The sequence below is a fragment of the Onychostruthus taczanowskii genome, unplaced genomic scaffold, assembly GCF_017590055.1.
Source record: "Onychostruthus taczanowskii isolate IOZ18803 unplaced genomic scaffold, ASM1759005v1 scaffold20, whole genome shotgun sequence".
NCBI lineage: Eukaryota > Metazoa > Chordata > Aves > Passeriformes > Passeridae > Onychostruthus > Onychostruthus taczanowskii.
Window position 1 is genome coordinate 6,977,043 of NW_024499240.1, and position 14,299 is coordinate 6,991,341.

Genomic DNA, 14,299 nt, shown 5'->3' on the forward strand with positions numbered 1-14,299 from the left:
CTCCTCTGCCTCTCTCACAGATCCTCCACAGTGATCTCTATTGTCTGTCTTTCTTCTCTTTACAATTTTCTGTCTTTTTACACTGGTGCTTTATATCTTGCATTCTTGAGTTGCTCCTCATTCCTCTATCTGTCACTTCTTTCTGCAGTTTTATTTTTATTATTTTGCGTAGTTCTCACAATTTAATGAGGTTTTCAGTAGTCTGAGCTGAACGCATGCAGCTCAAGCCTAGCCCTTGGGTCACAGAGAGCTGAGTCCAGAGGAGATTAATAACAAATGATTATTAAACAAATGAGAGCCCCCTGGTGTTTCCCCCTGCCCCAGCCTGGTCTGGTCTTGCACTTCAGGACAGCACAGTGCTCAGTCCCCAGCTGAGCTCTCCCAGGCAGGCTGTGCCAGTGCTGTGAAAGGCAACACCATCTCACAGAGCTGCCAGTGCTCATCCAGGTGAAATTCCAGCGTCCTCCCAGAGCACGTCTGGGCTGCTTTGTTGCTGTTGCTGAAACACCAGAATTTGGCTGCAGCAAGGACCCAACAAGCAGCAATACACCAATAGCTCCTAGTGGGAAGCTGAGGGTTATGGAAGTTAGTTTTCTGTTTCTATGACAGTAAATTTTGTTTTTTAAAGAGTGGCAATAAACTGCTAAGAAAAGGGCGCCATTTCCCTCTCAGTTTACACTGTTAATTCATTATTCATCATGCAGAATTAGAGAGCTTAACTGAAGGTCTCTGAGAGAAGTTTCAAGCAGTACACCATAGAAGTTCAGTAGCTAAGATGCTTTTGCTTCTTTAAAATTGAGGTATAACTCAGCCTAAAAAAAAGCAGTTTGACAGATTTTTTTTTTTTTTTCCGAAGTATGGTAATTTGTTTGCAAGAACAATAGAAGAAGAATTGAACATGGGCTCGATGTCTGGAAGCTACACTTGATACAGGGTCTTATTATTATCATTATTAATGTCATAATATGTTTGCTGCTGCAACCAAAAACTTCGTTAAACAGGTTGGTGATGGAGGAAGATTAGTTCCAGTGCCCAGCCTCAGTGAAGCTGACAGATACCAACCTCTGAGCCTTGTGATTAAAAAAAGAAAATGTTCGCTTTCAAAAAAATCTAAATTTGCTTCAACACCTTTCACATTAAAAGACATTCTTCAAGGGGAGAAAGAAATTTCTGCAGGTAAGATTTTTATTTTTCTTCAAAGTGGAAAAATGCATGTTTTCTAGTAGACATTGTAAACATAGATTAAACTGTGCAGGTAGTATGGTGTTTCCTTAGTAAATGGGTAATAACATTTTTCTAGCTTACTAATGTAATAAATATTTTAAAAGAAGTACAAATCAAAATGGTAAGAAAAAAAGGAAAAAAAGAACTTTCTGGGAAAAGAGTAAGAAAAAGAAAGTAATTTATACTAAAAAGCCTTGATAATTTCTGAACTAGTATTAAACAAATTCAGTTAAGCTTTTTTTTCCCACAAACCTCAAATTCCTGACAGATGTAATGATGTACGTTAATTGCTATATAAAATTTGTTTAGAAATGTACCCTTTGTCTGTATACTCAATTTTAAGTGTGTAAGAATGGCCTCAGTTCCAAAGCTCTTCCATGCTGGCAGTGCCTGGTGCTGAACTGACCTCTGTAGGGGCAAAACCATTTGAAAACAGCTATTACATCTGACTGGTGTAATTGGATTTTCATAAGACTTTTTCCATGTTTCCAATCTTTGTGGTGTATTTAAAGAGCTTAACTGTCTTTAAATCCCCTTTTCTGTGCCACAGAGTAAATTTCGAGGAGATTGTAACAGAATTATGAGGTGCCAAATTAAACTATACTGCCTGTATCTTGCTGTACATTCCTTTCAAAAGTGTACAATTCATGTCTGTGTGTATTCTCACAACAGTTTCATTTTTTTTAAAATGTCAATTTTGGCAAAATTACTGATGATATTACTCACACAATAAATGCATCCGTTAAAAACTCTACTAAGACAAACTAATATAAGCATAGGAAATACCACTTGATCCCACAAGAGGGGATTTCAGGACACAAACATGATAAGAAAAACTTTAATCCTATGTCTTACATTCAGGAGAAGTCAGCTGGCTTGTCCTGAATGAAAAAAAAAAAAAAATTAAAAAAAAATCTCATTAAAAAGTCTGAGAAAAAGGTTGCAAAATCTCATTAAAATTCTCACAAAACCTTACTAGTCTTTTCTGTAAAGGTTAAATGTCATGTGCAGAAAGTATTAAGAAAGTCCTTTAACATAAGCAAGGAGGTTTGTAATTGAATTTTCTTCTGTGACCAAGATTAACATTTCCAATCCTTTTAGAATTATGAAACATATATTAACCTTCATTTTGGTTAAAAATAAACACAAACAGGATTCATAGTATGTGACTTCATAACGTCAGCTTATCCTCATATCTTCAAAGGATGAAAAACAAAAAAAAGGAGTAAACCACAGATTCTTAGATGTATTTGGAAATCTAATCCCTGTGTTCATTTTAATTTGGTAACCAATGTGTTCTAGTATTTTTTCTGTTAGTATAATGGAAATGTATTTGATATGATAAAGACATTTTTGTGGAGGTGCTTTGCTACCTCCCTTTTGGTTGTACAATAATTGAATGCAAAATTAAGTCAGAATTAATCTGTTGTTTTCCTTCAAAATAAACTGATGTAGTCCCTGGGCAGAGTTAATGTTACTGGCAGACCCATGTCTCATTCATGTATTGCAAAAATTAAGAAAAATTAGGGTCAAAATTCTGAATTCCCTAACACTTTTTATACAGTTGCTTTCATTTTATTCCTAGTTTTGATATTCTGTGTGGCCTCCACTGAGTCATTTTGGGTTTCAGAGCCTCTGCCATTAATGACAAAACACAATACATGTCTAGTTTATTCATATCAGCATCATAGTGACAGGTGGAAGTACTTGAGGAGAATAATGATGAACACAGAAATTTGAAAATAGCTCTAATCAAACCCAGGACTCCTCTGTACTCTTTCCATCAATTATCGGTAGTAAACAATAACCAAGTAGTAAACCAATAAACAAGTGCTCAATGTAGCTCTGAATTTCATATCAAAATGATTAAGCATGGTGGAAATGGTAGGTAGCACCATTTACTCTTGCTATATGAAAGTACTGTGTTCAGACTTTTTATCACACAAAGGTTATCTTCTTTTACTCAGGTGTCTCGTCTTACCAGTTGCTCAACTATGAAGACAAATCAGATGTTTCTCTTAATGGCAGAAAAGGAAATCAGATAATGAATGATGTTGGTTTTGATGTTGCTGGATCAGATTCTATTGCCTTTAAAGCTTCATTTGGCATAGTGACCAAACACGAAGTGGAAGTACCAACATTACTGAAAGAACTTACTACAAGGTTGTATTCTGTGTTTTGATTTCTGTTTCCATAATTCTATTTCATACAGTTAGGCTGAAAGTCTGAAGTTGTTAGGTTTAGATTATTTTTAGTCAATCAGTAGCAGTTGCCATCTGATATTTTCAAAGGTATCAGGTTGGATCACTGGGATTATACACATGAGCTGTATAATAAAGGCTGTAAAATTTTTCTGAATTCGTTGAATTACAGTGCATGTCTCAGGAAAAAAGAAAAAAAAAATTCAGAAAGGAAGACTCCATCCAAACTCCTATCGTGTTATACCATGGTATTGAAAATTTGAAATCTACTTTGAATGACATTAGGTAAATTCAGGTTTCAGAAATAGGATTTCTTTGCCTTTGATGAACTATAGAGCCATATGTGTTATTGTAGGTACTTTGAGGTTTTATGAAGCTATTACACAGCCTTTTCTGCAAAAAGCAAAATAGGTTTATCTACTTAAATTTTCATAACCTTCTGTAACTTTTCTTTAAATGTAGTCTCTCCTACCAACATTCTTGTTGAATTGTGGACCCAGAAAATTAAATTCTTGTTCCTGTGGTGCTAGCACAGATGTCAAACGTGTAGAAATATGATGTGACTAATTCTAGGTGTAATTCCTTTTTTATATTTCAAAGATTGTCCCTTGGTAACAATGTCATCCCAGTGAATCCCAGCAGTGCATCCCAGTAAATGATTTACAATACATGATGCAACATTTGGCATTTGCAAATATATATTGTTATCTTGTTGGTATTTACCAAGAAGCACGTGCCATTTTGTATCTGTAACCTCTCCTTCCCTATTTTCCTAGTTTATTTGTAACGTCCAAACATTATCATTAATAACTGGGGGTGAGGGAAGAGGATCTAGTCTCCTGAGAAAAGATTCACTGTTATAGAACTAACTGCCACTGCTTGTAGAAATTCTTCTACAATCACTTGTTTCATGATTGTTCAGTTTTGTTTATAAGTGACATGGGGTTTTTTCAGTTAATGGCACGAAAACCAGAGTCAGATGGACAAGCTTTGAATTTTCCAGAGTGTCCCAGATAGCCTCTCTAATATCTGTAGAATACTGGCTTTCCTTGATTTTTTTTACTTCTGTTCCCAAACACTGAAAACCAGTATTGTTTACAGAGATCTTCTTGGTCAGTTGTTTTACTGCTATGAAACATACGTTATGGTGATTTATTTACTGATTTAAAGTTACTTAGCTGCTTTGTAAACTGCTAATTATGTCTGAATTTCCTTCCTGCCTCCCACTTGATTTTAGAAAAATAAACTTTGATCATTGTCTAGTCCATCAATCAAGAAAAAGTAGGATGGAAATTTTGTGTGTGGTCATGGAAAGTATTCGAACTACAAGGCAGTGCTCATTAACTGTCCATACTGGAATGCGTGGAGAGACAATGAGGGTAAATATGTTTGACAAAGTTCTGTAATTCAAATGATCAAGCATAAAAAGCTCATTATTATAAACAATTTTATGATGTTTAATTGTGTTTTCATAATGTAAGCTCAGAAAAAATCTAAAGTAAATCAATATTATTGTACTACTGTAAAGTGGTTTAGAAGTTGTTCTTTTGTTAGCAGTGCTGTTATGACAGAGGGATGGGAAATGCATGAAAGAATGGCTAGACAATGAGCCATTGTTTGGGGTAAAGCCTCGGCAAAAATGTGGAATTTACTACTTCTTAGTTTGACTTTCTAATAATATATAACCTTTCTTTCATTATTATGGTCATCTTCTGTAACACATCAGAATTTCAGGTTATTATTTGAACGGTCGGCATTTTACTCCATCTTATGCTCTTCCTCCCCCTTCCTCCTCGATGTGTAATAATAATGAAACTTACAACTCTTCTAACTTCCCTCTTTCTGGTATTAATAAATTGTTCACATAATTTTCAGTAAGTGATGCAAATTACTCTCTTTGTATCAAAATTTATTAAAATGCAAAGTAGTTAATAGAAAATTCTTCAGTTGTGAAATTGATCTTCAAAGTTTCCCTCTGGCATTATAATTCTCAATATATGAAGTTAAGATTAGTATTTTGTTTATTTGTTCATTTAAATTTGTAATGTTTTTTCTTTTGATCCTTCTCTAAATTATAGTTTCACATAATTGAAGATCAGAATTATAAAGGGCGGGACAAAGCCATTGTTTTTCCTGCACATACAACTATTGCTTTTAGTGTATTTGAACTCTACATCCATTTGGATGGTAATTTCGGTAAGTGATGTGAATTACAGTCATTACTGCTATTATTTATAATGATCTAAGTTTTTAAATCTGTTTTATTGCTCTTGATATACATAAGCCCTGATACCAGACAATGGGATGCTTTAATTTTATGCACATAAGTATTCTGACATTCTGAGAGAAACAGTTCTTGCAAAGATAAACAAGGCAGGTGCTAGAAAATAGTCTGCTGTGGGAACATTTCTTAAAAGTTAGACTTGGTATTTTAAAATTGTCGTTGCATGGAACAAAAAGCCCCACTTAGTTATATTTCTAGCTGGTGAGGAACAGGTTTCTGAGACTATCTCATCAGTTTTGCATAAAATAGGCAAGTACAAAGACACAAGTAAAGAAAAAAGTGTACAGAACTTCTAAAGTAGTAACTTTTTTTTCTGTTGGGGCTCTAATTTCAGTCTGATACATCATTTGCACATATAAATATCCAAAACCATTTAGGAGGAATTAATTGCTGCAATTGGAAACAAATAAAAAATTTGCATAGCATAGATTTTACCTTAAAGTGTTTCTTTCAAGTTATGGATAGAGTTCAGTATTGGAAGTGATAAGTACAGAACTCACAACCTTGCTGTTTCATTTCTACTTTCAAGTAAGACTACAGAAATGTTTGTCCTTCAGAACCAGGGCTTCCATTGTTATGCTACTGGCTGTCCTGACCCCTTAACATGACCAAAACTTGTGTGTGAACCAAAACAGGCTCTGAGGATGTTAATTGAAAGCCACCAACAGTTAAAAATTCCCATCAAATCCATGTTACTTGATCCTGTGGGCTATTACTGTGTGCAGACTTGTATTAAAAAGTTATACTAGCCATTAAAAACATTAGCAAAGCTAAATTTAGTAACTGTTAACTTTATTGATTAGAAAGCATATTAAATTGTTGTGTAATTATGTCTTTTATATTTAGTCCTTTTAAAAACTTTTAATTTTTATAGAACTCTGTGTGACTCCAATTGCAAAAGGAGGATTTGAAAGAGAGAAATCTGCATCATCTTCACTGACCAAATTCAGGAGATTAAAGAATAATCTGTTTCATCGAAGTATGTCTTTTGATATTTATATACAAATGTCTTTGTATTTTGATATTTATATACAAATGTCTTATTTAAAAGTGTATCTTTGTTTCTTTAATTTCTGCCCAAGATGAATGTTTAAAGAAAAAAAATCTGACGCAAAATGAACCTCTCAATTTCTAGTGTATTGAAATGATTATAGAGTTATTAAAATTTACACTTGAGAACCTGTCTCTCAGAAATAACAAATCTGTTCATTAAACTCTAAAGATCTAAAAACGTATGGCTGTTGATAAACTGGTGGTGAGTAATTACACAGCTAACTTAATATTGAGCTTATTTCATGTGTTTGCCATTTACAGCTCATATTATACAAGTTATAATTTTAGTAATAGTTGAAGGCAAAAGCTGTAAGTTTAAATATCAAACAATATGAACTGCAATAATTTAATTGAGCACTATGTGCCTGTGGCAGGATACCATCATAGTCCTCTTTTTTCATTCTAATATGAACATAGCATCCAACAAAAATGTGGATCCCTGTATGCAGCTTTAGACCAAGATCTTAAACTTGTAACACTCCTTGGTGCAAGTACTTTGGAAATCTGCAGATCTGAGTGTGAAGACAAATGCTGAGCAGTAAACATGTCCCAAAAGCTGCCGTGTATAGATGCTCTTTCTCCACTGTATCCCATTCTTGATCAAAGGACTTATGGGCCAAGCCTTTAGTGCTGCTCCAGTCCACACAAGCGGAATAAATCTTCAGTGGGTATGATACATCTCGGGAGCTGTAGCTGCCTAAACATTCTTCACTCAGTCTAGTCAGTCCCTAAAGAGAGAGGGAAAGGTAGCTAGTTCCTACCTGGTACACCTGGATGCTCAGAAATCTGCCAGGAGGTTAACAAGGAGTCCTGTGAGTTTTCTAAACATGTTACGTATCAGTGAGAATTTTTTTTTTTTGGTACATAATAGGAAATAAAAGTGTATTTAAATGTTTAGAACATAAAACTAGAAATGCAAAAAGAGAAACAAGGAAGTACACAGCTGTGGTTTGACTTTGCTCCAGTTTCTCAGAAGCCTGCTGCATGCCTATCCTTTAGGTATATTTCTAAAAAAATAATTACATAGGTCATATACAAAAAATTCTGGCTTTTGTCAGTGTCTTAAGTGAAGAAAAATTTTCTTCACATGGTTTTTGATGGGAAGCAATCTATATGGCATGCTTAGAACAGTTTTGTGCATCAGTTGTTATTTCTATACAACAGGTCATAATGTAATAACAAAATACTGCTTTTTTTCCTTGTGCATTCTTTTCCAGATAAAGGAGTAGTGGAAATCGTTGCTAACTCTGATCCTTACTTGGAGGACCTTTTTGCAGATTATTATGAAAAAGCTGCAAGCATGACTGATCTCTCTACAAGCTATCTCAGAGACGGTTCTCACATCCGAATTAATTTACTCAATAACAACATCCCCAAAGGCCCCTGTGCCCTTTGTGGAATGGGAAGTTCAAAAAGGGAGACAGTCTATGGATGCCTGGAGTGTTCTTTTAATGGACAGAAGTATGTACGACTGCATGCTGTGCCCTGTTTTGACCTCTGGCATAAGAGAATGAAGTAACTGAACTGGGTAGGTGCCTGTTATCACAGACATGGGCATAACTGTGCCACAAATTTTTCAGCATTAGTAAATATGTCTCCAATTGTGAAATGTAAAACCGTGAAAGTGCAAAATGTTTTATTACGCTGTTATCTTCAAATTCTGTGCTTCACAGTCAATGACCTCTGCTTTAAAATGTACATGAATTTCCTGACATTCCTGTTTTTCCTAGAACCTTCTCATTATCAAGATAATGAAAAATATACTTTTAAATAGTATTTTCATAATGTCAAAATATATGCTAGAACTTAAAGTTGTTTACACAAACTTGTTGTTAAACCCCAAAATGTTGCCTTTCTCTACACTGGCATATGATGGTTAAATGAGAATATTTGTTAATAATTTAGTGTTCTCATGAATGTTTAATTGAAGTATCAGATTAAAAAACATGCTAAAACTTAACTCAGTCTAATGTTTCAGTTACAAAAGGGAACAACTGGAACTATGGATGGGAGCTTCATATTAGGATACTGTTGGTGAATATCAAGTTTGTTTAATTACGAAGAAGTACCAGCCAGTCTACCTGCTGCAGTTGGATTCTGTGTCACAGCTGCTCTTGATTTTCTTTTATGTGCTCAGAAAAAAAAAAAAAATGCTTAGCAGCAAATGTTTTGGAAGCTTATGAAAATAATGGAACTGCTCACTCCAACAAGACTTCAGGCATGAAGGTCTTTAACAGGTGCATCACAGCCTCAGGAAATTGAGTCTGTTGAGGACTGGAACACCACAGAGCTGTGTCCAGGGCTGGGATTGGGCTGTGGGGCAGGGACCTCTCACCACACTGTTTTACACTGGCAGAGCAAAACACCTTTTTATACCTTTTAAAATTATTTCAAGGATAACCTAGGTATGGAAGCTTTTTTCATTTGTGCTGCGACTCTCACTGTGTACATCTGCTTATTACATGTTGAAATGAATACAGCCATTGCTCTTCATGTGAGACGAGTGAAGTATGTTACACAAGTGTTATGATGTGTTCTGCACAAGCAGAATAGTTAACAGAAACAAGTACTATTAACTATTGCTACTTCTTTGCATTTTTCCAGTGAGGAAAACTAGAATGATGGCCAAATTACTTACAATTAATTACTTAGGTTTATATACAGCATCTCCCATCGTCTTCAATCTCATTCAATTAAATTAAGATATTGTAGATTTTTGATGCTGGATGCTGCTGAATAAACTGGCTAACTTCATGATTTTACTAAGTCAAAGTTTAAATACTCACTTAAAATACTGCTTTTTCTTCAACACCAAATTCTTCTTGTTAATATTACATCAAAGAGGCTATTTTAAGTTGTTTTGCAAATATTTTTTATTTTTATCTTAACATTCCATAGACAGAGTTGACCCATTTTAAGGCCCTTTATAGTTAATTGCTACAAATGGCCTTTCCTCAAGAAGATAGGCTAGGAGCCTGCAGGGGTCTAAGAGTTATATTCCTGGGATTCTCTTTTTATTTTACAGGGGATTCAGAAATGTCCAGCAGTTACATTCCAGCAATGTCAAAGGTTACTGTAACTTTTGCCTGCTAGAACAGAATAGAACAGAAATAATTATTTTCATTGGTATTTCACCAAATGAGAGACTAGTGAGCAATACTGTAGATTGTAAGAACCACAAATATTAGATCATGGTGTACTTCAATTTTATTTCTTTCTTTAGAAACATCTGACACATTTTATTAGCTGAATGTTAAAAATAAGATTTTTACAGTCATCTTAAGAGATATAAAAAGATTCCACTATAAAAAAAATACAAAAATTCTGTGACAAAGTATTATTTAGAATTCAGTGTGCAGAAAACAGCCAAAGATTTTTTAAAGTACTTAGAGTTCATCATGCTGGTAGACATTGTACTCCTTTGCTGATATGAAGCCATCTCCATCATGATCATTCTTCTTAAATATATCAGCTAAGATTTCATCATGGGCGGAAGGATGACGTTTTTTGCCATCTCTTGCAAATTCTTCTTTCAAATACTGGCTTATCTAGAAGAAAAGAAAAAAGTCAAATCATTGTGACTTTTATGTCAGTACTCAATCTATATCTTCAAGGACGCTGGGGGTATACAAGTAATGCATTGTGATTCCAGTGCAGACACATCTACAGCTTGTCTACAGGAAGTGTGAGACTGATGAATGTATTAAAGCAAATTTCAGCAAACCAAGTACAGTGTAGTTTGTGTCAACACACAGAAACCTTACATGATCAGCTGCAGCACAGGCAGCTCATGTAAAGGTAAAACTGATGCAGCCACACTTACAATTTTATAAATTATTTGTTTCAAATTATTTGCATCATATTACCTCAAGTTCAGAGAGTTTCTTGTCACCGTCTTTGTCTATTTGATTAAATGCTTCAACACTACGAGGTCCTTTATTTACTGCATAAAGTTCAATCTCAAAGATCAGTGTTGCATTGGGTGGAATCTTGCCCTGTGCTATGAATAAAAGAAAAAAAAGCATTTAAGGAATCAGACACTAGGGGCAGAGATGACATGTAAGATAAATTCACAGGTAAAGCATTTTTTAATAAAAAAAGGCTGTGCTAATCTTCAGATTAAACTCTGAATTCAAATGTTGTCCATCTAGACAGGAAGATTGTGTTAAGATAAATGATTTTGGGAAAAACTTGCTAATCATGTACTTGCCTGAAACAAAACTGTATTGCATACCAATTCAGGTACTTTCAGAATTCAGGTGAATGGTTATCATGAAAAACAAGTACTTCTAAAGGTCTCACTCCTTCACTCGCTGTCATAGGGCTTATTTAGAGATTGGTTCTAAAGTACATGCCTTTATTAAACAGCTGCAATCTGATTTAAAATATAACAGTAGTGGATCAATGCTCCTATGCATTGTCTGTCTGAAGAAACAGACATGTTTGACCTACTTTGTATGAATTATACCTGTGGTAAAAGGTATTTTACGTACACTGTAAAATAATGTTTAAAATGTACATCTCAAAAAGCAGCAACAGAGTGTAAGTCATCTGACTTGCTAAAAATCCCCCCAGAATCTTCAAACTACTGGAATACTTTGTCTGGCCTCTGAATTAAGAAAATAACTGTTAGAATTCTTTGTTCCTGGATCAAAGCATTTTCTGTCACCTGATGTAAAACCAGCTCTGCCTACAAACACAGGTCCATGTATCATGCATCTGGCAAAAAAAAGGAACTGAAAAGAGACAGCAACAAACCAATGAGGTCTAAAAATAGTGCCAAAAGAGCATAAAGAAATCATGCAGTGTAAAATTAAAATGTAAACATGCAAGCTGCCAAAGCCAGTGAGCATGACACTGTAACCTCAGAATTTTGAGCTCATGTCTATCCTTCATAAACTGAAGACAAGCTACGGAATCTACACTGTTTGTAAACAGAAGATAAAACTATTACACTACTCATCTAAAGTAGCCATAGTAAAAATAACAGGTTTCAGAGTTCAAAAGGTTTTAACTTTCCATGCTTTAGAAAAGTAGAAGTTTTAAATACATCTGAATACAAATCATGATTTAAATACACCTTACAAAAGAAAGATACAATACTAGAATTCAGTGCCAGCAGTTTACAAATATACATACCAACAAAGGAAAGACATGTAAAGGTTTAGAAAGCCACATGCATCTTTTCTAATTCAAGATTAGGCAGGTATCTTCCCCAGCATGCAGGAATACGCTGAGACAGAGGACAGGTGTGCTGTAGGAAAATACTACTTCCTTCAAGTGCTACCTGGAACAAACAGTTAACACTAGTATTAAAGAACATTTTTTTATTTGCATCAGTGTTTTTCCTTTTTGTATGAAATTGTATTAAAGACAAAATTGGTGCATTGAATTCTGATACAACAATATCAAAATATTATTATAGAGCAGGAGCTACCTTTTCACAGAACTACTACACTCAGATCAGAGCTGAATTAATCTACATTTGAGTGCTGAAACACTGCCTAAAACTTGTACTGGAACTTTTTTTAGTAATCTGCACACTGAATTATCTTATATTCAAATCAGATTTCATGCACTGCACTGCTGCAATTACTGTGTAATGTGATAATGAGAGCCATTAACTATTCAGAATGTAAGCAGTATTTTAAGCAAATTATTTCTACTTAGATTAATTGCACTGCATTATAGTCCATTTTACTCAGAAGATGCAGATTTTTGTTAAAAGGCTAAACAGGTAGCAGTCAAATAATAAACCCCAAATTTGACTGGAATTTAATATATTAACACAACAATGCTGATATGGCTCATGGGGATCTTCCTTTTGCTGCCAGTTTTTCCCACTACTTGGGAAAACCCTTTGGGTGGCGTGTACTGAGTTCTAATGGGAACTGCAAGGCCTGGGTGTGGGTCTGTGGTCAGGACTACTTAAACTGGGTAGCAATGAGCAGGACTGGGGCTGCACAGCTGCACCGCCCCCAAACGGGAGCACCAGTTCTCACAGATATTTACAATACTGTATGTTTCAAAGGGTAAAAAACACAGGAAAGACAAAGCTTGGAGTTAGAACTTCTTTTTTACCATATCCTTGCTGTCCGTATGCTAATGATGGAGGAATTGTCACTTTCCGTTTTTCTCCGGGACACATATTCATCATAGCAATATCTAAGCCCTTTATGACTTGTCCAACACCCAGAACAAACCATTTTGGATGACCTTCATTTTGCGTCCGACTATTAAAAAAAAAAATTGTGTATGAGTAACATTAATATAATGTTTCTTAACATAAATACAACTTTTAGTTGCAGTTAGTAAGAACACAGATTATTAGCACACAAGAATGTTTAGAGTACAAGAATACAAAGTATAAACACTTTTTCTGCTACATTTATAAGTGGGGGAACGGATCATTTTGTAATGAGTTAAGCTACTGTCTGAGGATAGATGGATGGGGCAAAGTGAAAAAGTAAGACAAAATGATAACTGCGGTAAAATGGACGGCACAACAAATCAAGAAGGAAAACGGGCACGAGGCAAAAAGGCTGCAAACCACTAGTATAATAATGTGGTTGCACTGCACAGTGCCAACTATGTGGAAGTGGATGCTATATAAAAGTTTCTGCCTAAAATTGTCAGCGTGCATTCCTACCAGGAGCTCCTCCTCCCAACCCGAGCTTTTCTGCACAGGTTACAGCACAGAACACGACAAGTATCAACATAATGGGATTTTTTTCCACGCCGACAAAGGTGAGGTGTGGGCTATAGGCTCTCGAAGTTTCTCCCTTGAGACCCTGGGACCCTAGGGACTCCCTAGTTTGACCCTAGGGAAACTCTGCATCGTTCAACACTCGGCTCAGGACAAGTCAAGGCTGAGACGGGGAGAAATCCCTATTGCTGATGTAGTCAGCACGGGCCCCGAGCTGTGGGCACTCCGGGAGCGCCCCGAGTCCCGCTTATCCGGCTTCGGGTGCGCGGAGCGGCTGTGCCACGTGGAGCGCCCACCGCCCGTCCTCCGACCCGCTGCCACCGGGGCTCACCTGCAGTAAAACTTGGATCCGTCGCTGGCCAGGAATCCGTCATAGTGCGCGTTCAGCAGGTCGCCCTTCTTGCTCTTCGGGCTGCAGGTCTCGGGGAGGTGCAGCACCTCTATTTGAACCTCCTCTGCTGCCGCCGAGCCGCCCTCGGCCCGCGCCGGGGCCGCCAGCAGCGCCAGCGGCAGCAGGAGCAGGCTCAGCCCTCGGCCCATGTCGCTCCGAGGAGGCCGCCGGCGTGGCACTGTCCCCGCCGCGCCGAGAGGCGGGGGCCGAACCAGCGGCGCCGCTCCGCCTCAGTCGCGCCGGACGCGGGGACGAGCCCGGCCCAGCAGCGGCCGCGGGGCGGGCGGTTCTTCGGGCCGCCCTCTCCGCTCAGGAAGTGGAAGGGACGTCGGAAGCGGCCGCGGGGTGGCGGGGCCGGGAGTGCGGCCGGGCGCGCATGGGGGATGCAGAGCGCCCCGCGGGGCGGGCGGCGCCGCCGGAGCCGCCGCGCCATGTATCAT

At 37.0% G+C, this 14,299-nt stretch overlaps 2 protein-coding genes across 2 annotated transcripts; one reads left to right on the top strand and one right to left on the bottom strand.

Moving 5' to 3' along the window:
• The first annotated feature begins 965 nt into the window (after positions 1-965).
• PJVK (pejvakin) lies at positions 966-8,281 on the top strand. Its single transcript, XM_041403651.1, has 6 exons — positions 966-1,176; positions 3,192-3,387; positions 4,663-4,804; positions 5,504-5,621; positions 6,584-6,688; positions 7,980-8,281. The coding sequence occupies exons 1-6, from the start codon at positions 966-968 to the stop codon at positions 8,279-8,281; spliced, it is 1,074 nt and encodes a 357-aa protein (XP_041259585.1).
• Positions 8,282-9,665: 1,384 nt separating this feature from the next.
• On the bottom strand, positions 9,666-14,140 carry FKBP7 (FKBP prolyl isomerase 7). The gene is made up of 4 exons (XM_041403359.1): positions 13,800-14,140; positions 12,844-12,995; positions 10,629-10,762; positions 9,666-10,310 (listed from the first exon to the last, which is right to left on the bottom strand). The coding sequence occupies exons 1-4, from the start codon at positions 14,006-14,008 to the stop codon at positions 10,149-10,151; spliced, it is 657 nt and encodes a 218-aa protein (XP_041259293.1). The 5' UTR covers positions 14,009-14,140; the 3' UTR covers positions 9,666-10,148.
• Between the last annotated feature and the right edge of the window lie 159 nt (positions 14,141-14,299).

Excerpts from the sequence above, each read along its gene's own strand:
- FKBP7 (XM_041403359.1), bottom strand. The coding sequence starts at position 14,008 with ATGGGCCGAGGGCTGAGCCTGCTCCTGCTGCCGCTGGCGCTGCTGGCG. Across the intron at positions 10,763-12,843 it reads ATACGGACAGCAAGGATATG|CACAGGGCAAGATTCCACCC; the intron begins GTAAAAAAGAAG and ends TTTTATTCATAG. Across the intron at positions 10,311-10,628 it reads AGAAACTCTCTGAACTTGAG|ATAAGCCAGTATTTGAAAGA; the intron begins GTAATATGATGC and ends CTTTTCTTCTAG.
- PJVK (XM_041403651.1), top strand. The coding sequence starts at position 966 with ATGTTTGCTGCTGCAACCAAAAACTTCGTTAAACAGGTTGGTGATGGA. Across the intron at positions 1,177-3,191 it reads GGAGAAAGAAATTTCTGCAG|GTGTCTCGTCTTACCAGTTG; the intron begins GTAAGATTTTTA and ends TCTTTTACTCAG. Across the intron at positions 3,388-4,662 it reads CTGAAAGAACTTACTACAAG|AAAAATAAACTTTGATCATT; the intron begins GTTGTATTCTGT and ends ACTTGATTTTAG.